The 14,663-nt window shown below is 44.6% G+C and overlaps 1 protein-coding gene across 1 annotated transcript in view; it reads left to right on the forward strand.

Moving 5' to 3' along the window:
* The first annotated feature begins 5,722 nt into the window (after window positions 1–5,722).
* The window catches only part of si:ch211-113g11.6 (uncharacterized protein LOC559008 homolog), a 34,321-nt gene continuing 25,380 nt past the window's right edge, over window positions 5,723–14,663 (forward strand). Inside the window, exons 1-2 of the mRNA XM_040117765.1 lie at window positions 5,723–5,807; window positions 12,352–12,491. Of these exons, the coding sequence (XP_039973699.1) occupies window positions 5,729–5,807; window positions 12,352–12,491 (219 nt within the window). The 5' untranslated portion in view covers window positions 5,723–5,728. The remainder of the gene's footprint in view (window positions 5,808–12,351; window positions 12,492–14,663) is intronic.

The following is a 14,663-nucleotide window of genomic DNA, read 5'->3' on the forward strand; positions in this document are numbered from 1 at the left end:
TTGTTGGGAAATTGGCAGGAGAGGGATACATTTTCTTGCATAACCAAGCACTTAATCTCTGGGCCGCGAGTCCATTGTGAGGACGCTGCGTTTCAGTTTAAGACAAAAAAGTGGCCTTGTTGCCCCTTTGTAAGACAAGAAAGCAACAGCTGGCAGTTGGCCACACAAATGTATATATGTCTTCTTTTTCTGAGTGAAGACAAAGGATTATGTGTGTACGTGTATGTGTGTGTGTGTGTGCAGAGGAATGCTGTTGCGGCTGTTTTCACTAAGACCCACGTTTATCCCTGCTGTAATACAAAGGAATCTCTTTAGACATTTACTGGCATTTCCTGTGTCCTCTGCTGCATATCCTTCACTGCTGAGTCTCTGTTTAAAACAGAACATCCAGAGTGATAAGCCAAACGTTAACCAATGAATTACCCTCACTTCACCTCAGTGTCAGTTTCGAGACTTGCAGTTCTCAGAGTTGATTCACTGGGCAGAAAATAATTTTGTCGCTCTCATGCAGTGGCCCAGAATAACCCAGAAAAAAGGGGGAAAAAAACCTGATAATCACGTGTATGAGCAGAGATTTAAACCCTTTTGGATTACCTCTGCATGTCTCAATCTGTTATATAGGTCTGTCTGGCGGGCACTATCCTCCGGCCCAGCTTGGCCCGTCATATTATCTATTTTAATACAACAATTTGCTCCCATTGGACAGAAAAGCCAAAGGGGCAGATTAAAGGGCTGTTTATAAGCCACTCCCCCACCCCATGACTGGCATTCACACACCACCGAGGACTAAATGGTCTCTTCGCATCTGCTGTTAGGTTAGTTTCAGGCTCCTCTGCTGGTTCGCCGCCGCCGCCGACGACGAAGTGAACATTTCTTCATTGTATGAGACACATTTTACATTTATTTCGCAGTCTTTTGCCTGGCACTGTTTTCCAGAGTGACGGGGGACTACAGCACCTAAATCACAAGCAGCTAACAGTAAGGGTGGCAAAGCTGTATATTCATGTGGCCACAGATTATGAGAGATAAGTGCTTGAAATATTACAAGTAAGGAGCAGGACTACATCCTCTTTTAGCTTTTGATCCCGGTCTTGGTTTATGGTTTTGAACGACACTTGTTTTTGTTGCTGACTGAGTGTTTTTCCTTAAAAATACACAAACAAGTCAGTTAAAATACAGACCTATTGTGCATGTAACAGTCATTAAATGACCGTTACACGCACATTTATACTGGATCTTTTTCTTATCTTTCTTTATTTTCCATTAATTTATTTATAAAGACGACACACATTAATCAGCATTTCTGTCAGTGTGCCAGTGTTAGCCGGCTGGCCAATTTTCAACTGCAGTGCTATGGCACGTTGTTTCGAGAACCATCAACGGGATAAAAAGTTTAGAAAGACGCCGCAGAAGGCAGCAACAGCAACAAACAAGAATTATGAAGGCACATGCAGAGTATCTGGAAGCAGTGAAACATTAGTACGGTAATGCAACAGCAGCAAACGCCGCTTGGGTGCATATAGCCACGCAAGTAGCACGAAGCAACAAAACACAGACCCCAACCGTCTTTTGTTCGGTGCTGACATGCACAACAGCAATAAACCGGAGCTATAAATAAGATCTGCTAATATGTTGATCTTGGTAAAATGTTAAAAGATGCAGCTATAAGTTAGTAAAATGGTAGCAAATCCCTGACATATACACCGTGCAACACAGAGCTGTAAGACGCATGTGAAAGAACACATCAGATCATTAAGAAAATGTTGGTAGGCAGTTCCGTGCAAACCCAAGCCAAGCAAGGCTGACCCTCCTGGCAACAGGATCGGAGTCTCTAGCTCTAGCCATCCTTTAGAAAACACCTGTATAATTATTATTTCATTGAGGTTGAATTTTACAAGGCTTTGGTCTGTCCTATTTTGAGTCTTAAAATTTCTCATGTAACTACGGCTGCAGCCGAAACTGCCTCAACCACAGTTTTACTTGGCTCCGACTCAGCTTGAGGTGACCTGGACTGGACAAAGTTGGTCTCTACAGCCCTCCGGCGAGGAGATGAGCAGTGAGGAGAGGAGAAGAGAGAAGACTTTTCTTGTTGGATTACTGTGACGAAATCCGGCATGACTCTAAATGTTCACGCAAAACTCTCCATAGAGCTTCTATGGGGGCTTTAGATAGACAACAGAAATTCCTCTTGGTACAAGAAATATGAATTCCTCATGTGATCAGGCCCTTTGACGTTGTAATGTCGATTACACTCTGGGAAAGTAAAACGTTGAATGACGAGGAGACAACTCTGCTTAGAAATTTACCACTCGGGACGCAAAGGGTCAATTTAAGCCTCAACATGGCGGCAGAAGAAAGGCTGTGTAGTTACCGTCAAAAAAAACACATCGTTCATTCCCTCGAGAATGACACATGGAAGTGCTTTCTGCTCTGATGCCCCAGGACGACGTCATTTGCATGTGCCCTCCCAAGCTGTTTCACATCATCGCTGAAAATTAAATCAGTTTTAGGATGTGACAACGCTATGGTCAAGGTTTATGTACAAACACAACGTGGTCAAGTATAGGGGAAGACCATGGTTTGGGTTGAAATAAGTTCTTAGGTTATGTTGGGAAAACATCTTGGTTTGGGTAAAAATTACTACTGTAGGGTTAAGGGACCCTCATCCTTATGGTTATAATAATAACCACGTGGTTAAGGTTAGAGAAGCGCCGTGGTCATGGCTTAAAGAAACTAATGCTACTTCAATGGAAATACATGATGTTTTTGGGACTTTACTGGACCGACTGATGCTGCCGTCGACAATCTAGAACAGTCCCGCCAGTGGTACGTTGAGGCCGTAACATTCATTACATACATTCCAGAAAACAAAAATGTTGGATTGATAAAAGAGACAATTTTCTCTTTCTTTTCTTGTTATTCTTGGTTCACTCCCTTTTCCTGCTCCTAGGGGCCGGTAAAAATGATTCTTTTTGTGTCATGTCCTGGTTTCCCCTAAGCCGGTTGCAACGTTATAGGAAGTTTTGACATTTCGGCGGCACTAGAGAAAAAGAGTGAGGGAATCGCCAAAGATATTAGGTTTAATCCTCTTGGGAGTATCGAGGTCTGCACCAAATTTCATGGCAATCCATCCAAAGGCTTTCAAGATATTTCACTCAGAAGCAAAGTGCTGGACTGACTGACAACACTCTGTCGAGCCAAACTGCTAGTGTGACTGAAATAAGGTTTCGTTTATCTACAAGTTAACTGACGTCTGTGTTTCTATTATTGAATCTCACGCCACCTCGGTTCATCAGTGTGATACCGACATAACTAAAGTAAGAACAAGTTAGCAAGTATAGCATTCCTAACCTCGCATCTGTGTTGAGCTTAAAATCATTACACATTTTCCAGCTCTATCTTGCAGCCCGCTCTTTTCTATTGATTACACACCAGCAAGTGTTGCCGAAAGCACGAAGTGAAGGGATTCATTACATTTCCCGAGCACACGCCCATTCGCATACATTCATTATCCCGACGTCTTTCTGTAACCACATCAAAGTCAGTCAAGATCATCATGTGGTGCCTTTAGCCTGATTGGGCGTTAATGAAAGTGGAAAGACTGGAGTTCATTTAGAGAAGACTGCGCCTTTCTTTAGCTGCACACACACACACACACACACACACACACACACACACACACACACTAATACCTACTTAGTGATTTTATTTTCAACCTTTTTCAATCATGTTGTGCTTTGTTTCCATTTAAAGTCTGGCATCCAATCAAGTGTTACCTTTGTGTTTTTGTCATTTGTAGTTATAATTAATTTATGTTGCTAATTTTTTGATGAGATCTGTTCCCGGCCTCAGTTTTTTTAAATCTAGTCTTTACAAAACATCTAATTCCATGCTTAATGACCATTTTATCCCTTCTGCACATACTTTGCTTCATTATTTTTACCAAATGTTTTCATCTGTTACAATCTGTTTAAAATCTGTTAAAACATTAAAACCGTTTTAACAGATGAAGTTGCTGATCTTGTCTAGTGGTACTTAGCTGTAGTAAAAGACCTGTCAGTCAACTTGGGAGTGACACGGCGCTTTAGTGGTGGGGCGAATGTTTAAATTTGGATCATAAACCTTTGCCTTCAGCGTTTACAAGCAAATACATGACAAAAAAGAAGGCATTTTCTGCCTTGTTCTGTATTTGGCTCCTTCTTTCATTAAGGGATTTAGGCATTTTACGGCTGTCCATCCTGTTTTGCTGACGGTGGTGTTTGCAGAATTCATGTGTCATCCACGCAGTCTGCTTTTGCTCAGACTTGTTCTGAAGTGACGGTGACTGACTGCTGCACTGGATGCAGACCGGTTTATTCAGCCGCCTTCCCCTCTTCTTCCCAGAAACCCCCTTCTGTAGTGGTTCAGGGAGCCAAAAACCTCGACCCCCGAGTGGTGAAACACAGGCTGAAAATCCTACTTTTGCTGCCATCTAGCGGTCGGAGCCTCACCCTCAACCCTCAAAGTGACACCACTGTTGAGTGAGGTCACACCGTGCGTGAAACACACCTGAAACTTTCGGTCACGTTGACACTAGATTGGTGGACTGTTGAAACCCCAGTGGGGCAAGTAGACCGACGGGGACCCCCGCGAGTCCCCCAGGCGTACGAAGCCAGAGGTCTTGATGTAAGGGGCGGATGGGTTTTTACGCGTTTGTCTCTGCCGCGGACCCACCTGTCTCTCTCCTCCGTGTTTCAGTAAAGGTTCGTGCTGCTTCCTCCCCCCGCGAGGGGCTCGCCGCTGCCCAACGTCTCACAGACTCCCCGGGGGGATCCTTCAAACGGGGCCTAACACGGAGAGCAATCGGAAGCAGCTGTTTGTCCGTTCGTTCCTTTTAGTTATTTGTTAGTTTTCTCTCGGTGGCCCTCACCGTTCAGACATGCAAGCCCAGCAGAGCCAGACCGCTGATTCACTCCTGTCCGGGCACTCAGGCGCCGTTGACACATATTGATTAGGCAGCAGAGGCGGTTGCTGAGGCAATATCTGTTATTGGCTGGTGGCGTGAGGGGTTTGAGTGCGAGCACAAAATGGCCCCGAGAATGGCCCCCGGGCTCGCGTGTGGCCACGCACCGTCACGACGGGCCTGAGAGCAAAACCCGGACCTGGAGTTGGTCTGCATGCAACTGCTCGTCTTGACGTGTATTGGGCCCGAGTTCAGTAGCACTGGAACATGTTAGATGTATTTTCGAGAAGCTGGGCGAGACGAAGTTGCTCATAAAAAGGGTGCGACCCTCGTCGTATAAACGGGTGTAGGATGAAAACGAGATGAGTAAAAGAGAGACCGCGATTTTCAAGGCGCGGTGAAAAAGCCATCCTTCTCCATCAGCAACAGGTATGACGCACACGCCCGTAACTGTAGCCCGACAGCGGTGTGTTGGTTGGCGGCTTTTGCAGCCCCGCTCCTCATTCGCGCGCCCCTGCTGAACGGCTGCACTCCCCCCTTTCCCGTTTTGTTTCCGAGGTGGAGCCTGACACCCCGACTTCTCCGAACTGAGCCGCCGGCAGAGGCAGACGGACAGGACAGGACGGGGCACCAGCAGTCAGCGGCACGGACCTGGGAGGCTGCGGATCGGGAGGGGGACCATACAGGCGGCCGCGAGGGAGCAGAAGGATTTTGGGGGAGCGCTTCGTTCGGTTGAATCGTTTTTTTCTTTTCTACGACCCGGCTCCACACGACAGAGCCGAGAAGATGAATTCTTTCATCCTGCTGTCGCTTTTCGCCGCGGTTATCGCCGGGAAGTCACCTCGGCTGAAATTTGTGGTGCACGGTAGGCAGCTGCTGTATTCTCGCAATTCTCTCTGGTTTCGACGCAAGTCGTTCGGCCAGTTCTTGACGTGGCCAAGCATGTTTTATTAATCTGTATTTATTGTTTTATTTATTAATCTCCGGTAGGTACTGAATGAATGAATGGGTGAATGAATGGGTGAATGGATGGATGGATGGATGGACGGACGGACGAGTGAATGAATGAGCAGAGTGAGAGTTTAGTCATGAGGTGATGTAGCCCGTTCTTTTTTAATTTAATTGTATTGTTATTATTATTTATTTTCTTTATTTTGTTTTTGTTTCTTCTCGTTAACCGATGCTGCTGTCTTGCCCTTCGCTGCACAAGCTGCACAAATAGAACCAGTGGAGCCGTGTTGACGGGGCTACCTCCGGGATTAATCTCTTAAAACACCCCCCCACCCCCACCCCACCGACCGAGGAGTAAATTACGCGCTCCGCCGTTCAGGCCCCGCACACATGTTCGCGGGATCTACCGGGACGAGCATCTGGAGGAGGGACTCATTCGGGTGGATTTTCTCAGTGTTAATAACACACCATGGGTAGAATATGAAGTGAATGTTTCCCCGGGCGGCTCGTTCATTTGTCTCCATTAAATTCCCTGGTTGTTTTGCGCGGACGTTCGCAAAGGCGCGTTTGATTAATTTGGATATGATTTGTGCAACTTGATGCTTTTCCTTTTGGTCTTTTCCGACAACTCGTTTGTTCGGGGTTTTTTTCTCAGCACAAGTTCGCTGCGTGCTCGCCTCCGGTTGTGTATCAGTCGGGGCGCCCAGGCTCCGACTGGTGACGGTCTCCTCCATATTCTCACCTCCTGGCGCACCGAACTGGAATAGAACCAGAGGCGTCTCCTCTCTGGCTTCTGGAGGTGCATCGCGCCTGTTCGCCCCTAGACACGGCGGGGGCGGGCGGGTGGTTAAAGGCCACCCGCCCGCACCCGCCGAAAAGCGTCATGGCAGAGCAGAAATACGACTCTCTGGAGGTTGACACGGTCACCGCGGCTCTCCCGTCCTGGCGGAGCTGCAATGCGGGACGCGGCAGCTGCTTTACACTGCAGCAGGGGAGAAGAGAGGGTTTCTTTAGGGGAGCAGCCTCCAGAAATACATAGAGCCCGATCATGTACAAATGTACAGAAAGGGAGAGAGGGAGAAAGGGGGGGGGGGGCGCAATGAATGGAAAATTCCAAGCCGACTCCTAGTTATCTATTCCACTCACGCCTTTTTACACCTCACAACGTCCTCTAATGTATTCAGCAATCAATAATGGTGGGGGCTGTGTGTCAAGCTATCTGGATCTGTATACCCCCCCCCCCTCCCTGCGCGGATGAGCACAGTACAAAAAGCACAAGATGAGGGGCCCGGACGTGCATGTCCTATCAATCAAACTAGTTGTGATGCAATTCCAGGGTTGGCTATAAACGCCTGTCGTTAGGACACAGGCGTGCGCACGGTGTCCGGGCAGAGAAAATTGTCAGAGGAAATCCATCAAAACAAACCCCAAAAAACCAAAAAACCCGGAAAACAAAGCCCCCTACCAGGAGCAGGCACGGTTTCAGCACCACTGACAGCGCCCAGGTCCTCAGACGGTTACGTGACCTCACTTTGCACACTTTTACCAAACGAGGACATCTGGCGGGTTCTCACACCTTCAGGGAAACTGCCTGAAGGCTACAAGCTGGTTTTAGGATTTATGGTTGAAAGTGGGTTTATTTTAAGGGTTTAAGGGGTTGAGGTTAGATGTCTGTGACGGCTGACGTTACTGAAGGGGCCAGGGCATGCATTACATTGCATTAATTTAGCAGACGGTCATGCCCAAAGCTATTACATTAAGTGCATTCAACCTCAGTGGGAACAAGATGTCGCCAAAAGTTTAAAATTCACCCCCCCAAACAAACAACCTAGAGGGTACAAGTAAATTCAGTTGTAAGTTTATGAAGGTTACGATTTATAGTTTTGCTGAAAACAGTTTCGGAGAGTGTGGTCCACTCTTGTTGGTGTAAGTGGGGTAAACAAAGTATTCTCTCCCAGCATAACACACTGTAATTCAACAGCACGATAAGCTACAGCCTCAGGTGAATCAACACCTCCCTAAAACAGCCCCGACAATTCAGCCTTCACAGAAGTTTTTTGCAGGTCTGTTGTATTAGACCGCATTCGTTTCAGCCAGTCGCAATTAAACCGGTAAGTGAGTGTAATTTTATGCAAATAAAATTGATGTCACATTGATTTATTATTCCCCTATAAAGTTGATATGGTTACCGTGTTAGAAAACAGTTGTGTATTTACACACCCAGCAGACATAGAGCAACATTAGAACTTTCCCATTAACTTGAATATACAAAAAATATAAAGCAACATAGTGTCTCAGTGAGGTGTTGGGTCACCAGGCGCAGCCAGAAAAGCTCCAATGTGCCTCGGCATTGATTCTACAGGTCTCTGGATCTCTACTGGAGGGACGGACACCATTTTATCAGAGATAATCCTTCATTTGGTGTTTTGATGACGACGGTGGAGAGCGCTGTCTAGTGCGTCGGTCCAAAATCTGCCATAGGCGTTCAGCTGGGTTGAACACCAACCCCGGGATGACGAAGGCCTTAGCATATGATTCACATCTTTTTCATACTCATCAAACCATTCAGTGACCGTTCGTGGTCTATGGACGGGGGCAGTGTCTTTTTAACATTAAAACCGCTCACTGGTTTTAATGTGGTGGCTGATTGATATATACATACGTGAGTATTAGTGAAATATGACTGTGTGCTCGTTCATGAATAAAAAGAGCGAAATGTCTGCTCGAGAGCGACAGGGAGATCAAAAGGCAGAGACAGGCAAAGTAAGACAAACAGAGCGAGAATCAGAGACATACTGAGAGAGAAAGAGGAGACAAATGCAAAAAATGAGACAAAAAGAGTGGGAGAATGACCAAAACGGAGACAACAACAAACCTTAAGGCTAATTTGACATCTGCGGCTGCATCCTAAACATCAGAACGATTTGTCAAAGTTCAGCCATCGTTTGAGTCGACTTTCTCTCTCAGTTGGAGGCCGGAGCACATCAGCACAAAAACTCTAACCATAAGCCTGATAGATTTTTCCTGTCATGTTCATAATGGAGGGCCTGAGGTCCATCTAAATAACAACTTTGCAGTGGATGATTCTACGTAAATAAAATAGCGGCTGTCAGATTCTTTGCTGGTGCCAAACAGGAAAAGCTTTGAAAGCTTCTCTATCAAAAACAGTTTTGCTTTCCTTTGGCTGTTTTTTTTTCACTATCCGGAATGCTTTGTTCATGTACAAATGGAAACTGTTCCCACTATGACATCTGTGTTTCACTCTTCTGTGCATTTAGGAATTTGTTTCTTTAAAATATATTAACTTCTCTCAAGGATTATGTGAACCCTTTGAGTTTAGGAGGACTCTCTAACCCTTGAGTTTATTGAAGTCTTTTTTTTCTTTTCTTTTGAAAAACAAACTAAAAAACAAGGCTGTTTTTCTATGTTCCAGAGAAGCTGACCTTTTGAAAATTCAAGGTCTTCACCCAACTGCAATTATTAAATGTCTAAGGAAAAAAGAACACGCTCACACATAGAGAGAGCAAGGGAGAAGTCAGGAGTTCCAACAACATCCAGAAGATGACATTTCAGTTGTATAATTCTGACACTCTGAGATGTTGTAGCCTTGTATTAAGACTCTTCATTCTGTTCACCTGTGCACTTGGCTGCTTAAAGAGTTGGGACGGCATCTCTGGCAGTAAAACATGATGTCCAATCAGGGGCAAGTGGGGAAGGAGCTTAACTTAGGTGGTACTTTAAAGTTGCCATGTGGAGTTTTCTTGTCCACAAGCAAAGTTTCTGTGTCACATTCACCGCTACTCACCAGAACGCATTGTGTGCTGTTAACGTCCATGTCAACTAGCTAGCAGTCTTCTGCGTCTGCCCTTCGGTGGCACATTACTGCCACTGGTAGCTCGGTGGAATACTGTGAAAGCACTGGCTGGGATGTTCGTTGTGTCACGTCCGTGAACAAACAAAATGGGGACCCACTCATAGAAACATTGCTTCATAGCGCTACTAGTGGTCAAAAACTCCACAGGCTAACATGGAGCCAAACGGTAAAAAATATCGTGCTCTGTAACGGTATACACCGATCAACCACACCATTAAAGCCAGTTACTGGATTTAATGGTGTGGCTGATTCGTGTATGTATATACTATGCTGTATCATACCCTCAGCAATGCAAAGGTTTTAAAACCAGAAGCATAAACTGAATGTAAACTGGAAATTTGAGACAAATGTTTGCTGAAAATATTGGCCGATAACTCCATAATAACGTTTACAGTAGCTTGCTGTCATGGCGAGCGCAGTAGTCTGTAAAGTCTTGTCAGAAATATCAAATTAATTAGAAGTTTGGAAAAGGGATTGCAGTGTATTTTGAAACCCGTAGCCAGCCATTTGATTGGCTGTCATTGTAGAGTTAGGGTTTGTGGTCAAAACAGCAAATATCTGACCACGAATATAGATGATTTAGACTCACTTTTGACTCGAGTCCATGAAGCCTTTGCAGCTTTGCAGCCACGCTTTTGATCTTTATTTTTTATTTATTTATTTATTTTGTTTATCATAGTCAAGTTATCCAATCCAAAAAAGAAATCTTTATTGTGGATTTAAGCTTCATACCATTAGCATAACACCAGCCACTATTCTCTCTTCAGCTTTTGTGTTTGACTTTCTTTGAGCTTAATATAGGTCTGTCTAACAGAAGCTTAACCTTATCTCTTGGTGTTGCTGTGAGGACCTGCGTGTTAACTTCCGAAGCAAATATTAATAGCAGTCTCTCAGTGTGCTTTGCCAGCTGCAGAATGTTATTCTCAAAACTGTCCTATGGTGAAATAAACATACAGCATAAATGTTCTTACCTGAGCCATCGGCCTTCTTTGTAAACTCCTAACTTCCTTGTGAAACATGAGCTTCATCAATTAGATTCCTGCCAATAAGAGAGGCCCTTGTTTCCATAGAAACTTAGTTGGTTGGCTAGCAACCCGTGTCAGTGATCACCACTCCATCCTGGCTTTGCTGTCAGGCTGGATGTCTTTTTTATTTCAGGGATGAGGAGAAAATCATTACTAATACCATGTAGCCATGACCGTATAATCACCTCTTGTCATTATAAGTGTATCTGTTGACGTTCAAACGTCGAGAGCAAGACGTATTATTATTTTGGAGATAAATTTTAATTTTCTACTCTGAAGTATCTGTTAAAAATGAAATGGAAAATGGAAGCTGTATAGAATAAGCAAGTAACTTTGATGGCCCCTTTTTGAAATGACGTTTTCTGCTAATCAGACTTTACACATTGTTATTATTTTTACTTTAATCTGTTGTCAGAAAAACAGCTAGCTGGTTGGTTTGATGCCAAACTTTTAAACTCCTCAGACTGGAATTTTCTGAAATGAAACTTAAATGAGAAATGTGCTTTCTGGAGCAGAGACCAAATGAAAGAAAGAGGCTGGCAGCTTTGATGTTTCATAAACTGCTCTTATAATTACGTAACATTCATTTTTATCCACGGCGGTTTTTGTAGAACTCTTCAGCATCTTTAAGTACACGGGATGCATCTGACCACATTTTTTAAACAGTAGCAGGGATTTTACTTTCATTTGTAAATGCAGGCACGGTTGCAGCGTAGGTAACTGCGAGTCGGACTGAGAGATGCCCAAACGTGTTTTTCGACCTTATGCAGGTGTCCAGAGCATAATTCAACCAAACATTTGTGATGGGATTTGCCCACATGATTATTTCAGTGATATTTGTGCTTCCACCAAATGCCCTTTTCCTCGAACACCCAAGCCGGGTTCCCGTAACGACTCCCCGTTTAATCTAAAACCACAAAGGGCAGTGTGGTCTCGGTAAATGAAGCCAGGTCACAGCCAGGACTCCGCGAGCTAGCCTCTATGTTGGCAGCAGATTAAATGTAGATTAAAAACCAGAGGTTTGGCTCTTTGCCATCGGGGCTTCTAGGCTTTGATTCGACCTGCCTGAGGAGCTTAGGTTGGCGAGATCTCAGTCATCGTTTTAAATAACCCACTGAAACTCAGTTTTACTTTCATTCATTGACCTTTCATTATTGTGTCTGACCTTAACTTTATCATAGTAGTGCCTAGATTTCCTTTCTTTTTGCTTTACCTGTTGTTTTTAATGATTCCCTATCATTTGGAAACTGCTTTTTAACTGTGATTTGACAATTGCTGTATTCTTCCCCCTTCCTCTTCCTTCTCATCCTCCTCATTCTAAATGACTTAATAGTAGCAATAAGCAGTATGTTTTGTTATTATGCTGTTTTTGTTTTTAGTCTTGGTTGTAGAATGAATTTAGGGAGTTTGGTTAATTCATTTGTCTTTATTACCACAAGGCATGTGCTCATTGCACAAATACAAACATACATTTTAGCATTTTAACACACATTTTAATAATAAAAACAACACGATGTTCTCCAGCTCACCCCTCTAAACCATTTCATTCTGACCCACAGAGCCCTCCAGGTTCCACTTCAACAAACCTGAGAACTACATCAGCATGTACCATCAGGAAGGGAGTGACACACTGTACGTGGGTGGCCAGGCGATCGTCTATGTGTTGACGTTCACTGACAGAGGGGTCCGCGACCAGCAGGTACGATTTACTTTTGCCAGATTTCGCGGACTTGTATACAGTCGCTTTAGTTGGATGTTTTTGGGGGACTGAATCTCTCGGCTCCAGGCAGTCCTTTTTTTGTTTTTAAATCTGCCACTCTGCTGCCTTGTATAGAAACGTTATAATAGATCAATCATCAACCCCAGGCTAAATACTGCCAGGTCTTTAAGTCAGTCCACCTCAAAAGCCAGCAAGGTTGGGCAGCTAACCAATGCACATAAAAAATTATGCTGGTTTGGTAAAATAGGCAGCAGAGACCTAAGGGTTGAAGAGGCAGGTCTGTAACCAGAATTAAAGGCCGACCACAGGTACACCCACGCACGTCTTTTAGCTTATGTTGCCTGATTAAACCTCCTCTCAGGATGTTTTGGCTTTGTGTGTGCTTGATTGACAGCTCTCTTTCTCTCCCAGTGTAGATGTTAAAGTGGGACAGCTTCCTCCTTTATCAGTCTATTTGTTACATTGGCTGATGTGATTCAAAGCATAGCCCTGGGAGTCAGGCAGACTAAATCAGAACACCTGTGTGGGCGTGCAGGGCCTTCAAGTCAAATCCAGTGAATCTTATTTAGACAGCCCAAAAAAAAAAGAAAAAAAAATGTTTTGCCTCCGGAGCTTTGATTCTCAGGTGACAACTGTAGAGCTGGTTGGGGAAGCGAATGAAAAGTGAGCCTTTGCCCCTTCCTCATTGTCTCTGTTGAGGTACCCTTGAGCAAGGCATTGGGCTGCGGTTGTACTGGGCAGCTTCCAAGTGCGGATGTGTTGGACTTTTAAGTGTTAAGTGTGAAGCTGGAGCCAGCAGGCAACTGTGAATGGACCGCACTTATTTAGCGCTTTCCTAGTCTTATCGACCACTCCAAGCGCTTTACACTGCAACCATTCACACACACACTCATACAGCGCTCTTCTATACAAACAGTGCTTTTCTATGCACACGCATTCACACACCGATGATACATCGGAGGCAATCTGGGGCTCAGTGCCTTGCCCGAGGACGGTCCGACACGCGGACCCGGACCAACCAGAAGGTCGGTGGTGCTCTACCTCCTGAGCCACGGCCGCCCGAGCCTAGCTTAGCATAAAGGTTGGAAGTAGGTGGGGACAGTTCGCCTAGCTCTCACCAACAGTTTCTCAACAACCGTTTATTGGTTAGACCCCGGTAAGTCACTGCACCTGTTGGTCACCAAAAAATTGGTTGCAAGCAAGTAACACCCCATAAAACCCAAACTTGTTGTTTTTACATTTCTGTTAGAGAGACAACGTGTCAATCAGTGAGCTTTAGAGGTGTTTTTGAACTTTGGAGCGAACCAGGCTGGCTTTTTCCCCCCGCTTCCAGTTTTTACGTTAGGCTAGACAAACTGCCTCCTACTTTCAGCTCTACACCTAATGCACAGACATGAGAATGGTATTGAGTTTCTCAACTGAATATTTGCAGAGAAGATTTTCCCAAAGCATTTCACACTAATTCTGTAAAAAAACGTAGTAAATGTGGCTGATGAACTTTTTTTGTGGCACATTGTTCAAATCGGTCTGTTTTTTATCTCAACTTGATGACTTTGAAACACAAAAATTTTATAATCCTACTTCAAGCTGAACAACCCGTGTGGGTCTGCTACAAAACGAGAAGTAATTTGCTGTGTTTTAAATCAAAGAATGAATTACTAAATGAATTACTTTCAAAAATACATCTTCGCCCCGTTGCTGTTTGCCAGATGGTGTGGGAAAAAAAAAAAAATGCTGTTTCCCCTCCTGCTGTGAGGGCCACACAGCGAGCCAGCGAGGGCAGAGAGAGATGAGGCAGCTGGCCTGCCGCTGACCCAGTTCGGCAGCTGAGGTCCGGTGAAGGCCAAAGAAGCTGGGTCACACATACATTAACGTAGCTACACTTATTTCTCTCTCTGTGCAGAGAGAAAACATAATTCATTGACCTAATAACGTCAACGCAGACTCAAGATTCAAGATGTGTCTTCGAAATATGACTATATGCCCTACTTTTCGGAATGACTGCAGGCTTAGTGTGGGCTTTTCCTCGGGGGAGTCATAACGACAGGTAGAGAAACGGCAATTGCCGGTGTGATTGGTGTTGAGGGACTATTTTGATGTTTGATGGTGTGTTTTTTTTGACAGGTTGAGTTATTTCCGGTGCATTGTAGT

Source organism: Xiphias gladius, chromosome 22 (genome assembly GCF_016859285.1).
Source record: "Xiphias gladius isolate SHS-SW01 ecotype Sanya breed wild chromosome 22, ASM1685928v1, whole genome shotgun sequence".
Taxonomy (NCBI): domain Eukaryota; kingdom Metazoa; phylum Chordata; class Actinopteri; order Istiophoriformes; family Xiphiidae; genus Xiphias; species Xiphias gladius.